General features: G+C 44.2%; 1 protein-coding gene across 1 annotated transcript in view; it reads right to left on the bottom strand.

Annotated features, from left to right (window-relative positions):
• The window catches only part of LRCH1 (leucine rich repeats and calponin homology domain containing 1), a 130,772-nt gene extending 126,652 nt beyond the window's left edge, over positions 1–4,120 (bottom strand). Inside the window, exon 1 of the mRNA XM_074157733.1 lies at positions 3,772–4,120. Coding sequence (XP_074013834.1) covers positions 3,772–4,021 — 250 coding nt within the window. The 5' untranslated portion in view covers positions 4,022–4,120. The remainder of the gene's footprint in view (positions 1–3,771) is intronic.
• Positions 4,121–19,030: the final 14,910 nt, after the last annotated feature.

Here is a 19,030-nt window from a genome sequence, read left to right as displayed (position 1 = left end):
TTTGCTTTTCTCCAACATCATCGCAAGAAGTAGCAAGTAATCCTTCCTCATGTGCCTAACCCACACAATAGAAAAGGATGAAACAGGTATTCACCAGAAAAGGTTCAGAGGATCTGTCTTCAGAAATACAGCCAAAGCCTACAAAAAGAAGTTGAAGTGATACAGGCAGCCATGGTTACACATTTAAGTAACAGCTTTGGGGCTTTTTCTTCTTCTTTTATAAACTAACATGCTTCCAGCATTCCCAGTGGTTTTGAGGAATATAATTGCACACTATTACTTAAGAACTATGTGATTACTGTGCCACTGTCTTCTGCCTAAGCCAGCCTGTAATAAAAGTGATAAGAATAGCATTTATTATTTCTGAAATGGTTTCTGCAATGCATCCACACTGATGTGGTTTAAAACATCTGACTAAACTTAAGATACTTTACATAGAGGTTTTTATTTTCTTCTAACAGTACTGCACACCACGCAAACTCCCTTCTGTTTGCAAAGATACTGCCTGAAAGTTCATCTGACTGGGTCATTCAGCTCTTGAGCAGAACTCTCAGACTGAGGAAGAAATGTCCTATAAGCAAGACGTATTCAATGCATATAAAAGTCACAGAAGAAAAAACATACCAAGAAGCTGCACAAATAGAAAGTGACAAGTATAGTTGAGTCTCTACAGTTACTATGAAGTGTAACTGCAGTAAGAACTAGAAAAGTCAAGCAATTCAGTCCCAGCTATTAAAGGCAACCAAGCTACATCCCTTTCATAAGTGTATCAATTGCTATATAAAATCCAACTTCTAACTTCAGGAAAAAAAATTAAATGCATGAACAGAGAATTTAAAGTCTAACACTTCTGTCTTCCTCAGACCTACCTAAAGCACTCAGCACTTTTCCACAAAACAAGCTTGGTATATTTTATTTGAGAGTATCTATATATCATCATTTTCTCAATCCAAAAATACTGTCAGTATCTAATGTTAAAACACTATCAAGATGCAGACATGGTTTCAGTTTTCTGGAAATTCCCTGCTCCTCAGATCTCTAAACTCAATCCCCCAGACTAGTCTTCTCTAAATCAACAACTGCCCTTATTTTACAATGAGGTTGGCCCTCTTTTGCAAAACAGCTTTAACAGTGAAAGGCTACCCGGACCCCAAACACCAAAGTTTCAAGGCTTCAGAGACATGTCAGCACATCAAATCCAAAAGTAAAAGTCATTTAATGCGAGGTTGTATTCCAAGCAGTACAAGAAAGTACTGGTTTTATACTATGCACATTTATGGAGAGGAAGCAAGGGAGAAAATTCCCATCAAGAGTTTGCCCCAAGAGCTTCAGAAATCTGGGCTCAAGCCAAGCGTCTCTTCTGTTTATATATTCTACTTATGTAATGTAACAAGTGAAAAGGAACACACATTTTTCAGAAATTTATCAATATACAACTTAACTCACAAGGCAAACAATTCCCATTAAACAGTTACAACATCCTGTTACAAACAAAAATATAAAGTAACTATAGATTAACACATGGTTGTCCTAAAAGAGGACAATGAAAAAAGGGCTGCTCTCCTTACAAGATCGAGACATGGGCTGCTCTGCACTGCTGTTTTTGTTTGGTATAAAGAGAACAAAAATCCCATCCTAAATTTAATTTCACATTGCATGTCTTCTATGTAAACTCCAACAAAAGCATATTAATGCTTGAAGGCAAAGACTACTTTTTTTCCCAGAGCTTTCCTCTGAATAGAAAACTTATTAGAACAAGCAAGCATGTAACAAGCATGTACTTACCTACACATACAACACACAGCTCATGCTTGTACAGAACATACTTACACAACATATAAATGCTAACATGCAATCACTGCCAATCAAAGAATTTCTTTCCAGCATATACGTTTGCTTTCCAACAGTTTGGATCAGTATTAGGTCAAACCAAACAAACTAACTTTCTGGCTTTCCAAACTACTTATATCACACATGTCTTCATTAGACTATAACTTTAAAAAAGAAAAGAGATAAAACATCTTGCTTGGGGAGACAAGCTGAAAGTCATTCTTCTAACTGCGTACAGTTCCACTATCACATCTTATCCTTTTCACTATCACATGTGCTACAGAGTTAGTTAATGGTTAGCATGGCAATCCATCCTACCAGCTCGTGGTAGTTTCATTCATCAAGTTTCCTTCTTATTTCTCTTTTATTGATATGATGATATAGGTGTTCATACGGACCGCTGTGAAATCCAGTCAGCAACAGCAAACAAGTGAGAGAGCTAAATAACAATTACCACACGCATCTGAGACATTACTCTGCTCCTTATAGCTGGGATAGGTGCAAGTGTACAGTCGGCACATATGTTTTCACATACAGGAAGGCATAAGTACCCTCATGTACAGCAGTAGTTGAGAATTTAGGTTCGTGTTATCACATGTTTGCACACAGGTATAGCACCTGCTGTTTTGTGGGACAAAAACAAGTGAATACTTGTCTGCTCCTTTGCTGTTACAACACAACTATCTTCAGCAGGCAAAGGGACATAAAAGGGCATGCGGAGGCGGTACACTAAAGATCTTAGGAATACACTAATATAATCTTCTAGTGAGCATTTGTACTGTTCTACGCAGTGACACTGTGTAAAGAATGGATAAGGTTCCAACCCCTGGCACAAACAGGCAGGAAAACAAATGCCCCCTTAGGTGAGAAACAAGTGGGCTTTTTTTCATGTTGGAAGGAGGGTGTGAGGACAAGATAAACACAGACTGGATGCATGTCCCCTCATCACTCCTGCCTGCAGAGTTGTTAGGCCTGTCCCCTCTGCAGATTTATGTAATGATGGTGTCCCCCGCTGTAGAATATGTACCGTGCCTGCGAAGACAGGGATTTCTCTCCACATTTGACTTGGAAGATAGCATTGCATACAGAGCTGGAACTATAGCTACGTGACTGTAAGAACACAGGGGTGGATGTCAACCCCAGTGTTGAACAAGTGGCATTTGTGAAAGGTAGCATGCTCCCTGGGGTAGCCGCAGAGCAAAAGTGTTCCTATGGCCATGTCTCCACCTCTGGTGTGCAAACAGGTGACACGTTCAGAGGCACATGAGTGTCTTAACATGGTTACATACAGACTTGCGTCCCCTCCATGGGCCCACCTACATGCAGTGGGATGCAAGGAGCGGGTATCCACCCTGGCACACGTCTGCATTCCTCCCACAACCGATTCAAAGGTGAGCTGGCTGCCACCTCAAACCTCAGCGGTCAGGGAAGGGTGGCACAGAGATACACATTCCCCAGAGGGAGAACGAGACAGGTGCGAGCAAGAATTCCACCCCCCCACCCCCCCCACATTCCCTCAGATGAGAGAGCCAGCTCTGCCTCACCAAATGCGGGGGGGGGGGGGGGGGGGGGGGAGGGAGGGGGAAGGGATAGGGATGGAATGGAGGGGAGTGTGCAGAGATCCAGCCATATGGGAGCAAACACCTACTTCATACACCAAGACGGGGGGAGGGAGAATAAAGAAAGCATAGGGTCCACGGAGAGCTGGGAGCGGGCTCGGTTGCCCTGTGGGGACGGGCCCAGGGAAGGGCAAAAGCCTCACGGAGTGAAAAGGGTGGGGAATGGGTGTCCTCCTCAGAGGGAGCTTGAGGGGCACTAGGATGCCTGAGGGGGCGGAGGGGGGGGAAGGTTCCTTCCCTCCCTCCTCCCCGCCCCCTCAGGCAGATACCGACGCCGGCCGCCCCCTCCCCTCCGCGCCCCCGGTTCCTCGCCCGGCCTCACCTGCCCGCACCGTATCGGAGAGGTCGTGGCTGAGGGCGGCGGCGCTGCGCGGGAACTCCTTCAGCTTCCTGCCGCTAAGGTTGAGACCCCCGGAGTGCGCCGCCTCCTCCAACGCCCGCTCCAGACCGCGGTTCAGCGGCGCCTGCAGACCCAGCGACCCGCCGCCGCCACCGCCGCCGCCCACCCCGGCCGTCGCCGCCGACAGAGCAGCGGCGGGGAAGGGCTGCGACTCGCCTCCCAGCGTCGCCATCTTTTCCCCTCGCCCGCCTAGCCGCTGGGGGTACCCGAGAGGGCCGCCGGACCTGCCTCCCTCCCTCTCTCCCTTCCTCCTCCTCCTCCTCCCGCTCGCTGTGGTGGCGGCGCCGCCGTGAGGGGGAGGGGGAGCGGCAGCGCAGCCAGGAGGCGGGGGCCAACGGCCCGGGTGAGGCGCGCCCACTGCGCATGCTCCACCTCACCGCCTCTCCCCCTTCCCCCCAGTCTTCGACACCGCTCCCGCGGGGCCGGGCGCTGCGGCGCCACCTAGCGGCGGCTCGCGGCGCGCCCCCGGCCCCGGCGCTGCTGCTGCTGCAGCTGCCGCTGCTGCAAGGAGGGATGAAGTCTTCCCTTCTTCAAGGACATGGACGTGTTGGAGCGGGTCCAGAGGAGGGAGATGAAGGTGATTAGGGGGCTGGAGCACCTCTTGTATAAGAGCAGGCTGGGAGAGTTGGGGTTGTTCAGCCTGGAGAAGAGAAGGCTCCCGGGAGGCCTTATTGTGGCCTGCCAGTACCTAAAGGGGGCCTACAGGACAGATGGGGAGGGGCTCTTAACAAGGGAGTGTAGGGATAGGATGAGGGGTAATGGTTTTAAACTGAAAGAGGGTAGATTTAGATTAGATATTAGGAAGAAATTCTTTACTGTGAGGGTGGTGAGGCACTGGAACAAGTTGCCCAGAAAAGTTGTGGATGCCCCATCCCTGGCAGTGTTCAAGGCCAGGCTGGATGGGGCTTTGAGCAACGTGGTCTAGTGGGAGGGGTCCCTGCCCATGGCAGGGGGGTTGGAACTTGATGATCTTTAAAGTCCCTTCCAACTCTAAGCATTCTGTGATTCTACGGTTGTTTTTTGTCACAACACTCCCCACTGCCTTCCCTTTTAAAGGCTACCCTGCAAGGCCTGCCCTCCACCTGCTTTGGCCCCTTCCCCCCGCATCCGCCACAGTTGTTCACCACAGTAATTGCACCGGCGGGCTCAGGGGCTGGATGTGCAGCAATTTGTGGTTGGGTGGCGTGAAACCACTGTGCACGGGTGCAGGCAAACGTGCCTGTGCTCAGGCGGCAGGCCTCATTTGAAAATTAGAAGCTGCAGTGGCTGTTGCCACTGAACAAGGCCCTGGGGAGCACCTGCCCTGCAGAAGGCTTTTCTGTGACTTGCTTCTCCCACAGGGGCTGGTTCACACATGTGCATGGGCCTCTGCAGACAGCCTGCCAAAGAGAGACCTTCAAAGGTGTGATTTGGAGTGACAAACCAAGTGCAGGAGCCATGATCAGTTCAGTTTTCAATGGAATAACCTTTCTGAGGGGGCGAGGGTGTTGGTTTGGGTTTATTTCCGCCCCTACCCCCACCCCCCCTTTTTCGGCAGCTTTGCAAAGCTGACCCCAGAAGTGGGAAAAGAGCAAGGCCTCATGTTTCCTCAGGGTTTACAGAGTTCAAAGCTAAAAAAGGACTTGTACGTCATCACCCATGACCCGTATTTTACAGGCCGTTACATTTCACTCAGTTACCCTGTGTTGTGATCAATGGCTGATATTAAACCAAAGCCTTCCCGTCTCCAGGAAGTTCAACCACTGAGCGCTACAGAGACAAGGAAGACAGAGCTGCCACAAGAAAATAACTCTCAGTTTCTGAAGAACAGGAGAGATCATAGCACGTTTAGCAGTAACAACAAAAACCACCACTAGTTAAAAGGGAGAAAGGGTGTTAGAGAGAGATCTTTTCACATAGCAATATCATAATATCCATTAAAACTTGTTCTTTATAATTACACTCTCAGTATGAGCATTTTTCATTACATTTTATATACATTGCATCACTGCAGAAGTGCTGCAGGCAGCACAGCAGCATATTTAAAGAGTTAGACTCCCCTCACACCTACAATTGCCAGTTCTTCATGTTTGATGCAGACATCTTGGGTTTCAGCATGACAAATTCAGTGTCCTACCAGTTCAAGAAAATTTCGGGTGCACCAGAGAGCAATTCTTGACACCATTCCTTGAAATATCCCATAGCCAAAGTGAAAATCTACAGTTACCACAACAACAGTTGTGCCCAGATATCACATTACTTTTGACAAAGCTTTTTGGTAGGTTATTAAGACAGTATTTCCCACAAATTTCCACTAGTCACAGCATGTTTTGGATTTGTTAAAAAGCTTAATTCTAGCTTGTGTGCAATCTTTGCATTGCTGCTGGAAAGCATAAAGAAACAGATGAATAGCTACATCTTCTCACCAATTTAAAGAAAAGTGTTGATCAACAGTAGTTCAAGTTGAGTAAACTGTGAATAAGGGCAACTACTAGGCTTCCTATATAGTGGAATTTTTTTAAAATGCAAGTTTAATGAAGTAGGTACTATATTCTTTTACATTTACAAGAGTCTGAAATATTGTAGGTTTTATAACTCAGTAAATGACTGCACAGGAGATTTCCTGTGCAAATTACCTAACATCATTGAACTTTTTTTTTAAACTAGTAATATAGAACTAAACATTCAGATAGCATATCTGCAGAATTCATCTTCCTGCATCAGCTTTTTACAGTCAGGTAGCAGGCTTCTCTCTTGGTGAGATTTGATAAGTTTTCTCACTAGTGGGACACCATGTTCCTTCTTCCCTGACTTCTGGTAAGACAAAATTATTTCTAGTGCTGATTTTCATAAAAACAAAAAGGTGTTGTGTTTTTTTTTTTTGTGCTTCAGTGTCTTCACACCATACCGCTAATCCTGGGATTTGATTCACAGCATCTCACATAAGGGAGGCTAGCAGCAATACCTTTCTCAGCCGCATTTGAAGAACAACTCATCCTCCTTTGCAGGAGGCACCCAGCGTGCCAAGGAGCCATCAGGCTCCCCTGCTCGCAGGCAGGCACAGTGTGCCCACCTCATCTGCCCTGTTGGGCTCTCACAAAGGGCCCGTGGCTAGCAGCAGCAGACAAATCAGCACAGTGTTCCACCTTAAGACAGCCAACATCGGGACAGCTAGGATATAGAAAGGCTGGAGCTGTGCTGGTACATGGTCTAGCAAGGGTTAAAGATGTAGGCTCCCCCTTGTAGCAATGCAAGGCTACACACTAATAATCAGGGAGCAAGCCTGTTTTAAACTGCTTTTTGATCTGAGCGGCTGAGGAGCAATGCGGGCATGACCTGTGCTTGTCAGATACTGCATAGAAACTCCTGGAAGTAGCACTTTGAAGGCTGCTATACGTTATCAAGACTGTGGAGAGAAAGAAGTATACAGCACTGAAGCTGTATTGCCTTGACTTTCTCTCTTCTCTGCCTGAGTGCTGTGCCAGATCTAGCTCCGTTCCTATAGATACAAAGGATTAGAAACTGGAAATACGACAGAAAAACAAAAGATCAATCACAGAAGCAGCAGTTTCCTATCCATGCAGATGTATATAAAAGGTCATGCTCCATATATTGACTTTGGTCGAATCACAAAGGGGGCACAGCCTGGCACAGCAGCTAAGCGGAGCTTGTGGCAAGCTGTCATTGTAAGCAGCCCTTCCTTTCCTTGGACCCCGCTATGTGATCTCCCCAGTTCTTATGTGATGGTATTTGCATTTGCCTAACTCTTCAATGAGACCTAGAGCAGCTTAAAAATTAATTCTAGAAGGAAAAGAAAACAGGGGATGCTCTTCAGTGAGCAGACAGGAGTATAGCAGAGGAGAGAAGGAATGCAGAAGGAAGACTTATGGGTGTAGCAGAAGGAGAAGATTGCAGAGGTGACCGTTCTGCAAATTGGGTCACACATAATGGCTGTGACAAGAAAAATCCTATCAGAGATGTACAGAAAGTACCATAGCTGAAGGAGACCATGAGCCTTAGAGTTTCAGAGTGAATTTCTACAGCTCTAAATTGGCAGAAAAGAGGCAAATAACAAGGTGCACATGGCTTGTGAAGATCAGAGTTAGGTGAGGGGTTATATGCAGGGAGCTGGTGCCTCACAAAGTAGCGAGGGTGCTACTTTGACCTCAGCATGGAGTACCTGTCCTGTACTAGGCATGGGACTTTAGCAGTGTCGAGTGGGAGACCGTCACTTTACTTCAATGTACAGACATTTACCTTGTGCTCTATGTGCTCTAAGACAATCCCAAAGAGACAATAGCATGGAATAGCCCATACACAGTCAGGGTACACCAGGGCTTTCTTCACATGAATATCCCAGGTGGACAAGCTGTCTGGTGCAGAGTACAGGAACAGCACACAAACACTAAGTCAAATGCCAAATAGAAAGTGAGGGCATCACTCAACTTGCCAGGCTACCTCCGTTTGGAGCAGTCACAACTCAGAAAGGCCACATTATATCTCCTTGGTAGCATGACCGTAATGGCACCAGGACAAGGAAAATTATTAGGTGAATATCAAGAGAAAAAGCCTGCAGACTGAAGCGTCAGGGGGCACAGATTAAAAGATGCTCCTTTCAATTAAAGCACAGACTCCTGAACCTGCTCACAGCGTGCCTAAGGCAAGCGGATCGTAGCAGACACACCAGCAGAATGAGTAGCCTCCGTGGAGCAGACAATGTGCTGCAGCTTCCTTGCAGCAAAGCCAGTGAAGAGAGTTTGTAGGGCGGGGAAGCTATATCAGGAAATAGCTCAGAAAAATCCATCTATATAGCACCTGCCTCATGGAATACTCAGGGGAAAAAAAAAAAAAAAAGGAAAAAAGAAGAGAGCAATTAATTGATAGGAGGCAGGAGATAAGGAGAAGCTTATATAGAAAGCAGGAGCTCAGAAGGTAGGTAAGCAGCATGGTCACCGCTCATAAGACACACAATGTTCATCCTTGCACACATCTGAGCAAGTTCACAACATAAGGGGGCAGAATTATTTAATTGCTACAGACAAAGAAGCGCTTCTTGGTCCCGGTGACTGATTATGGCAAGCATTGGGAGCTCAGGAAAGCATTGCCCTCACTGTGTCCTGAGGCACAGCGGGTAGACAGGCTCAAAACATACACTGAGTGATAGTTGTTGGGGGTCAACTGCCACAAGATTGATCCTGAATGGCACCACGTACACTAGACGTGTTGGCAAGGTTCACTGTCATAGTGGCAATGCTGCTGTACAGACACAGATGCAGCAGGACAGAAGCTGTGAGAGATCATGACTAAAAGCTCAGCTCTCAGCTGAGAGGTCATGAAAATAGACCCAAGGGTAAACTAAAAGCAAAACAAAGCTTACTTTCCCTGAAACACTTGACCTGACTAAACATTTAAAGGTAACATAATAACATGCCCATACCTGAAATATTAATTTAGTTCAAAGGCTATTAGTAGTTGTAAACTGGCAGAGTTTCTTCCAAGTTTCTCAGATGACCTTGAAACATGCAATGTGATACAGCAGTAACTACATCCACACTTGCCTTGAATCTACTGCTGAAATGCAACTTCAGCAGAGAGTCAGGGGATTGTAACTGGGGTGGGAGCCTTCCCCGTGAAACAGAAAGAGCCGATAGATGATTGCACCAGTAGAACGCAGACATACCTAAGCTGGGAAAGGAATGTCTTGCAGGAGTTTGCCTTTGTGAAAATTTGAAATGTCATCTGGCAGGGGAAGAAGCCATCAAAGTAAGAAATAACCTGTCTTCTAATAAAAATAAAGGAGACAATTGGTTATTGTCACTAGCAATGAGACAATATTTACAGAGACACACTGTTGGCAGTCCCACAATGCTTCCAGTGTATGCTGTTGAAATACTACAATTTATATGTCTGTTGCAAAAACACTATGCAAACCTGATTTCCTACCCGCAGCAGACTATTAGCACAGACACATGGAATTGAAACAGAAATACAGAGTCCTCAGTCTATTGCAAAATCCAGAAAATGCAAGGAGACAGAAGACATCAGCCAAGCAGTTGGACTCTGGTTTCTAGGTGGAGCACAAAAGGCAAAGATTTTGTAAGACTCATGATTGTGGGAAAAACAGCAGGTAAAATGGATCATATCCCTGTTAAGGACAGTAAAAACCACTAGAAACCAAAGAGAACTACTACCTGGTAAGTAGTTGTGATATATATATATGGAGAAAGTGAAGGCCTAAAAGCAAAAAACAGCAGGGGAAATGAAAGAACAGCTCTACCTGAATACAAGCACAAATATTTTCCCTGTAAACCACACAAACCACTTCTCAGGTATAAACAAGTTCTTGAGACACCTGGGAACCCAGGAAGAGCCGTGAACCAGCACCAGCCTGGTGGTTGCAAACCACTCACCTGACTTGAGTCAGGTAACTAATTTTAGTTGACCAGCGCTGCCTTTTCCCCACTCAGTCCAACCATGTTGCTGATACCAGGTGACTGTCAGCAGTAATTGTGAAGGTGAAATTGCAAAGACCGTGTTCAGATCCATGTCTGGATCAAAGAATCATAAGAAAATAAGCATGCATGTGACTCCTGAATGGGGAATTGTACCTAAGAACATGATAACAGCCAGATATAATACTTTGATAATGCACACAAATATGGATCCCTGCAACCACCACCACCTCTTCGTTGAGAAGATATTTCACCCCTAAGGGGTACCCTTACTTTCCAACAGGCTTCCAGGCCCACTGAAGCAACAGTTAGTTAAATTGTTAGCACCAGCAGAATAAGGCTTTTACTAGAAAAATGAACCTTCTCCTTGTATGTCCTAACAGCCCCAAAACATCAGCAAGGATGCCAATATACAACATTTTGTAGAAGAGCAAGTCACATGGACTCTCAGTTTTAGTCACCTACTTTCAAACACTTTTCATGGAAGTGAAGCCGTGTGTGTTACAGATAGACAAGTTTTGGCCCATGGGGGAATGTTGCCTCAATACACAGCCAAGGGAAGGGGATGCCCAGTATGCTCCGTATTTCAAGATATATGGGCTGTATGACTTACAAAGAAAATGCAGCCTTCAATTCTTTTCTAGTTCATAAATCATAGAATCATAGAATCATAGAATGGTTTGGGTTGGAAGGGATCTTAAAGATCATCAAGCTCCAACCCCCCTGCCAAGGGCAGGGACGCCTCCCACTAGACCACGTTGCTCAAAGCCCCATCCAGCCTGGCCTTGAACACTTCCAGGGATGGGGCATCCACAACTTCTCTGGGCAGCCTGTTCCAGCGTCTCACCACCCTCACAGTAAAGAATTTCTTCCTAATATCTATCTAATCTAAATTTCCCCTCTTTCAGTTTAAAACCATTACCCCTCGTCCCATTGCTACACTACCTGACAAAGAGTCCCTCTCCAAAAAAATTATGCTAGAGCAGCTGATAGTGTCTTGCAGGTCCTGGGGTGCTCAAAAATAACTTTAACCCACATTTGCCCTTTGTCTGCTACACAGACAGCTCTTGAAAAAGAGCAGCAAAGAGTCAAGATCAAAGTCTACGATCTAAGTGTCCTCACCTCTTCCATAAAGATCAAGGCATTCAGCAATTCATATTAAACATCCCAACAACAATAATTTTGACCTAACTACCAAGAAACATAGCACTTGCTGGTTTATTTGAGAGAAAAACAAAGACTCAGCATGTTTCATCATAAGCCACTAACACGTGTACAATAACTATAATAACTTTGTACCTATTAAGCCTATAAGCAGTATTTTAGAGGCATTTTACTCCCAGTTAGCTGCAGAACACACCACTTGGTTTAGAGCAGTCTTTTCTTCTTCCAGCATGTAACAAAGCCTCCATCCTGTGAACAGTCACTTAACAATAGTTCCCAGCTTGTGAACTGGATCACTGGAGACCAGCATGGGGTGGGCTGGGATGCAGACTATGCTCAGGGGGGTGGCCTGAGAAGAGGAGAGGAGAACTGCTCTTCCAGATGTGGCTTTGCTACTCCCCCTGCAGCAGAAGTCACTTCCCAGCAGCAAATCACAGACTTGCAGCATCTGGGATGTTAGCAGGATTCTCACACGTCGGGGTCCTGCTGCCTTCCAGGGAGACCTGGCTCCTGCAATCGTAATATGGGGCTGCGAACCTTCCACCACTCCAAAAGCTCATGTGCTAGGTACCACTGACCAGACAAAACAGGAGCTGGGTGGAAGGACAGGCAGGACCAGTGCTCAAATGAACCCTGCTAGAAAGGTAGCACTCTTCTCTGCAGCCTTCCTACAAACCCCGTCATGCGACTTGTCCTTTGTCCCTGTCCCTTCCCAAACCACACCACCACTGAGACAGCATCGCAGTCTTTGCCAAAGAAGATACTTGTAAGAACCAAAGTAACTGATTGTTGTTTAGGGTAAGTTCCTTTAAATTTTATTAAAGTAAACAATGCTGGATATCCCCATCAAACAATGACCTCGTTGCACTACACTGTGCAAGAAGACAGCTACAGGCCAGAATCTCTTGCATTATAAATATCAAATAATATTTCATACACGCTGGCTTGCATGCTTGGTGACTGGGTGCATACGGTGAAGTAAGAGGCATAACATCAAGGAGCACAATGGAAATAATAGATTTCTCTCGGGAAGAAATAGTATGCGGTGTTCCTAGGAAGACTGACTGCAAAAGACAGCTCAAAAATGGTTGATGTGGGGTAAGTCTCGGTTCTTGCAGTGCTGGGCAGGCAGCACTCTTCCCTTTATCTCTTCTTCTTCCTCCAGATAAACGCTGCCAGACTGGGCAATGCCTACCCAGCAGGATAGCTTTCTTTCTCACTGGCAGGTGAAGCTATAGCCTGCTCTCAGGCATGGAAAAATAAAGGCAATCCAGTTAGCTGCAGAGTTTCACGTCCCGCATGCAGTGCAGGCCAGGAAGGTGCCCAGGGACAGGTGGTGCTCTGACTGATTTCTCATAAGAATTTGTCTCCTGGGAGATGCTGGATGGTCCTCCCTTGCTGCAGAAGCTGATGGAAGTGGAGGTTACTCACCTTTACGCAGAATCCATCCATAAGGGCACATGTCCTTATATTCTGAAAGTGCAGCCATTTAAGGACATCTACCTGAATGTCTTTTTCTGTTCTCCCCCAGTTTTGTTTGAGCCATCTCCCTCACCTTGTGCCTTCAAGTGCTTTCTTAGAATTAATGCCTCACTCTTATTTTTAACGATAGGAGCCGAACACTGAAATGGCAGAGCTAAGTGAAGCGTCTGGAGACGTGGAGTGTGGAGAGAAGGGGAAGGAAAAGCAATTTTCCACCCATCCCCCTCAACTGTGATCTGCGCATCTCTGTTAATATGTAAAACACAGAGCAGCCTGTACAGCCTCCATCACATATAGCAGTTAGAATAGGGATGTTTTTTCCATGTGTTGCCTGTAGCGCTGATAACACTGCTATTGCTAAAACACCCAAGCAGTAATGCAGATTACTAGTCCTCAGTGGTTCTAATAAATGAAAGAGAAACAGAAAAAGTCCCTGAGAAAAACCTTTCAGGGATCTGGCTACCTTTCCCTGAATTCAGTGGGCATATAGATGGCAAGGGTATATCCTTTACCTGCTTCATGGGAGACTAGAGAGCTGTTTAGAAAGGATGAAAACAGCTAGCAAACAAAGTGAAACAAAAGTTCTTAGTACTCTGAAGAAAAAGTGAGATGGAAAGTACTGGTGAGGGATAACATTCAAGCCCTTGCATGACAGATAGGCAGGGGATAGAGATTCTTTTTTACAGAAAAAAAATGGAAATAGAAATTAGAGATTGCAACCAGTGCTTTACTGATTCCCTCCCTCCTCCTCCTCCCCTCCCCCCCCCCAAATGTTTTGCATTCTCCATGCTTGCAAAGAAGCAATTGATTTTTCCAACATATTAAGCTGGGGAATTGTTAGGGTGATTGCAACAGTAATGCAAATACCTTCTGCTCTGATGAGATTCCCCTCTCTGTGGTTACAGTCCATATCAAGAAGGCATGTTTCACAAACATGTTTCAGAAGTTCTGTTCTGAAGTCATAAATCTCCTTTCTTTGTGTATATACGACAAAGCTCAAGCTCACACAAACCAGGAGCAAGCTCCTCACATCTTTCATTTATGGCCACTTAGTTGTCCTTCAGGCTAGCAAGCCCTACTGCAGCAGCATCTCTTCCTTGACAAGCCACGTGGCTCCACATGTCTGTCAGCAAGAACTGCCCGTCAGCGTTGGGCTATGGGGAGCTTTTGGTCCAGTCCCCAAGTGGGTTTGGCTTGCATGGGGCAAACTCCTACATGCCTGTAGGACCTCCTTGGACTGCCTTCGTGTGGATGATTATATCAAGCACTCCTGATTTTGGTCACTGCAGTTTGTTAAAACTGGGATGCAGGAAGGGGAAAAAATACACAGAAAACTTAAAAAATGCCTTTCCCGAGCTGTGCTGGAGGTACTTACTTACATATGCTAAGCACTTATGCACAGCAACACTGCATCTTTGATTCACAGCATCTCTAAATTATCTAGAGCCCCAAGTACATACTGACTTTGGTCAGGCCATGGATATTTAACCAGATAAGTGAAGAAGATTGACTTCAAGACAAGCATATATTTAAAGGCTAATTACCAGGTGCACCTCACATTTGCAACATATCTGCAATAAAAACTCTGAAAATTGGCTAGTGCTCATGTTTTTAACAGAATATCATCCAGTATTATGTCAAAAGTCTAATAAATCTAAAGATATTATAGTATTTGTATAGCCAACTACATAAATTCCTCAAGTGTGGAATCAGGCTTGCTTTACAATAACTCATTTTCATTAATCTATATTGATGGGTAATAATTATATTTGTAGATGTCAGTTCCTTTGAAGCTCCATGTCATTTTTCTGTCGTTTTGCCTACAACTGATGTCAGGCTAACAAGCCTATAATTAGTGGCTTGTCACACCCTCTGAATTCTGGCATGGACTCGGTATTTTCCCAGTCTTATGGAATTTATTTCCGATTCCAAGGTGTTTTCTGAACATCTTTAATTGCTGACGCATTGAAAGCTGTGTATGACTTTGCTAGGATGCAAGCACTTCTTGCTCTATTCTGAATAAAAAAAAAAATAATAAAAAAAAATTTCTTCTTGTTTGCATCACCGATATCAGTTTTGCCTGCTGTTTCTAGTGTTGGGCCTAAAATGTAGTCATTGTCCCTAATAATTGAATGCTTTCATATTATCCTTGGCTGTCATTTGCAGATTTTTTTTCTGAAATCTTTACTTACCTATTTTCAACACTTAATGATTTCTACTTGTATGGATTATTCTTTTTTGTTCACTATAGAAATTATGTCATTTCAACAGCTGATTTCCTTCTGCCACTGAATCATGACCGTTGTTTAGCCCCTCCTTTGACAAAGAGGGAAATTTGACATTTTTCCATCTAAATAAACTCCTCTGAGATAAATTCCCATATTTATTTTCATTTTTCTACCTATATTTTATGTCCCATACACTTTTGTCATAATTTACCCCTGCTTCAGGAATTTAATTTTCAGGATAACCAATACACATACACTGTTGGTGGCAAGTGTGCAGTGCTTGCCCTTATTGAACATGATCAGATCATGATCATTGTCCCTGAGGCAACTGAAGCTTTCCAGTGTAGCCATTAATTCTTTTTTATGATCAGAGACTGTAACGTAAAGCCTGAGCCAACAGCTAAATTGAAGTCACAGGCATTGTATTAACTCCAGAACTTCCTACCTTTTGAATATCTGCTTTTGCAACAACAACAACAAAAAAGTAGTGTTCCTCTAAAATAATGCTTAATGGAGGAGGTAGGAGAGCAAAGAAATTGTTGCTCTATTTTTCCTTTTTTAAAAACCCTGAAAATACTGATTCCCTGCCCCCTGATTTTGCCTTCATCAGGACGGATCAGCACAAGGGCTGGAGCTGACTGGCTCACCAGATGGCAGAGGTCTGTAGGACATTGTAGAATGTTTGGCAGGTGCTTGTCTTCTCTGTGACCCTGTCCTAGAGAGGACAGGTGAGAGTTAACTATCCACGGACTGTAAAAAGTCTATGGCCCCTCTCATGGATTTCCCCTGGGTTTTGCAGGGGATCATGTGTGAATGGCCACACATTTTCCTCCCCAGCCCTTCTTAAATTTGACCTCTTCTGCTCCCAGACCTCCCAGCCTCATCTCTTCCTATTCCTGGCTCAGTCCCAGCTTCCTACATTTTCTCACCCAGCCCAAATCTCCCCTCATTTCCCCATTCTCTCCTTCCTCTATCCTTACCCAAAATTGCTCACACGTCTCCAAGCTCTAGTTCTGACCTTTCCTGTATTTAAACCAAACAACTTCTCTCTCCTCACTACCACCAGCCAGAAAAAGAGGGACATTGAGAGGCCAGGATAAACGGGACCCAAGACCATGGTAGCCCAGCGTTGCAATTACACAGTCCTGAAGGAATGGTGTCCAGCTCAGACAAGCTCTCCAAGGTATTTAGCTCACAGCTGCAGCAGAGATCTACAAAGCATGTGCTAACTGCATTTTTTTCCCCTAAAAGGTCTAAAACTTGGCCATATTTGGGCTCAAATTTCTGGAGATAGATACAAAATATACAAAAGTCATCTACGGTTAGTTTCATGTCCCTCCTATAAAGCATGGGGGCCAACTAGAGTTCCCAAATGAAAGACAGAAATTAAAATCATCAAAACAATACATATTTTCTAGCCACATTCTTGGAAGTGACTGAACTGTTTTATTTATGCACTTAAATTTCAGTTAAATGAGCAGATGCCCAGCAGGGAAATTTTTATTCCCAATTGTTGCCATTTGGCAAAGTGAACAGAGAACAGGAGCTCATCATGGAAAGCATTGGACAAGCAACAATAGACAGTGCCACTATTAATACAAATATTTTTATTTTTAGATTTCCTATAAAATCTTTATTAAGTACGCAAAGGATTTGTTTTACTTCTATTTTCCACTGGATTTACATGGACATTTCACTGAGACCTCTGGGGAACTGATGAGAGCTAATAGCACCAATAAAGTGCAAACCAACTGCTGAGATGAATACAAGCTGAGGAGCTTTTGGAGGAAGCCTTATAATAACAGATAGGATGTTATGAAACGGGACTTACTGATTAAAAAATACTTAAAGAAAAGACAAAATGCACCAGCAAGCTAAGGGAAGTAAAACTTCAATAGCTTTTAGTTTATATATTACTCCCCACTACAGTAACCGAGAATCTATTTTTAATGCATATGAGAAAATGAATAACAATGAGACTACTATAAGGTTATGAACAAAAGGAGTAAACAGGGAATAGGAAATAAGAGAAACTTGTAGTAATTATCAACTTGGGACAAAGCATACCCTAAGATTTATATTAAATCAATTACACAGATGGACAGAAATCTAGCAGTGAAATGAAAAGAAGGGACAGGAAGTTCACTTTCTATGTTCCAGTAATCACTAAATAACGAAAAGCATGAAGTTGCAGCAGATGTGCACCAATACAGTTCTCTTACATGCTCATGTGCATCAGAGCTGGGCTTCTGCAGCCAACTGAGAGCTGCACCAGCCATGGCCAAGTCCAGCCCCGGCCCCATTTTGTGCGAGATGAGCACAAGTGGGTTTTTTTTGTTTTGTTTTGTTTTGTTTTGTTTTTTTTTTCCAGTTGCAGATCCTCTCTCTCCCAAATCCCAAACAACAGCAGTAATAAAAACCTCACACAATGTCACTGATTCTTCTGTCTGTCTCTTTGGAAACACTTTTTACTTCTTTTAAACTTTTTCACCTCTTAGAAGAATACTTATTGTGCCTCCCTTGTAAAATTACTTCCTAAATGAAATATAAATACAGGGCTAGAGCTAAAGCATCTTCTCAGGCAGCCACAATCTCAAGAATACTTACTAGGTTACTCTTGTCCTGATTTTACTTACTATATTTATCTACCTTGGAAATTCAGCTACCTTTTTTCCTTTACCCCACACCATAATATTTGAGTTCTTGATAGCAACCCAGTGAGGATGGGAAGTCTCATTTTATAGATAGGAATCTGGAAGAGCAATAGCAAGATACTGCAGTTGGAGGCCTTAAGCATGAATTTTGTTCTGTCTGTCCTGAAATGACTTGCCCAAAGACACAGAATAAGCGGCAGAACCCAGCTCTGGGATGTCCCACCCCAATGTTGTAGTGACCAGCTTCCCTTAAAGCATATGCAGATGGTGGCATCCTGACATTGCATTTCCATGTAAACTGACAGTGTTTGAGAGTGCTCAGCTTCAGGAATGTTTGGGAAGAAACCTCTTGTGAAAGACTGCTGAATTGTCAAAACCAAAATCTTTTCCCCAGGAAATAAGAAAAGGAGTATGGCAAGAAGAAAATTCACAATTCAGACTGTGTCAGAATAGCTGGACAAAAGTGGCTGAATAACTTATCTAGGAACAGCAGTCAGGACCCTGCTTTGCTTGAGTCGGAAGCAAGAGATTGAGCCCTATCTCCCACATCACCAGTGAGAAGATGCCCTGTGTTGATGAGAATCTTACATTGATGTAGATATGTTAGAAAGCAAATTCTTTCCTTCATGGAAGGAGAAAGCTGTTCCCTGCCCAACTGTCCTCCGGCCACTCAGTAGGACCTGCAAATCCCACTCAAGGATCAAAGTTATTTGGCTTGGGCTGGCGGCTGCTGTAGCTGGGTGATTGCAGGCACCTCAGCTATTCTTAGCACTTCAGCACTTCTATTCAAGGTCAATTCAGTGCATCTGCATTGCTCTTACAGCTCTGAATGCAGTGTAAGCATATGCTCCAAAAGTGGGTCATAGCAAGATGATGAAAGCTAAATCCTACAGCAATTATGCTCAGGTTCTAATCTGTTGCACTAAGACTCTCTGTGCACTTTGACCCTTAAAGTGAGAATCCTTAAGCACAAATAGGAGGTATTCAAGTATAATAGCAAAGACTGTGCAGTACTGGTTCAAAGAGATTTGAGCTTTATGTAGTCTCAGAGCAATTATTTTTATGTAAAACTTTAGGAAACCATTCAATCTGCAGCTATTAGCAAAGGGCAAGTGTCTAGTTTGAAAAAAAAAAGTGATAACTGGGTTGAAGTCTGTAGCAATACCCTGTTTTGCCAAATATGCCTATACAGATCAGCCCCCTTGCAAAGCTGATGCTTCCC

This window comes from Numenius arquata, chromosome 1 (genome assembly GCF_964106895.1).
Source record: "Numenius arquata chromosome 1, bNumArq3.hap1.1, whole genome shotgun sequence".
NCBI classification, from domain to species: Eukaryota; Metazoa; Chordata; class Aves; order Charadriiformes; family Scolopacidae; genus Numenius; species Numenius arquata.
The sequence above is the reverse complement of the archived record's forward strand: the minus strand, read 5'-3'. Positions and strand labels throughout refer to the sequence as shown.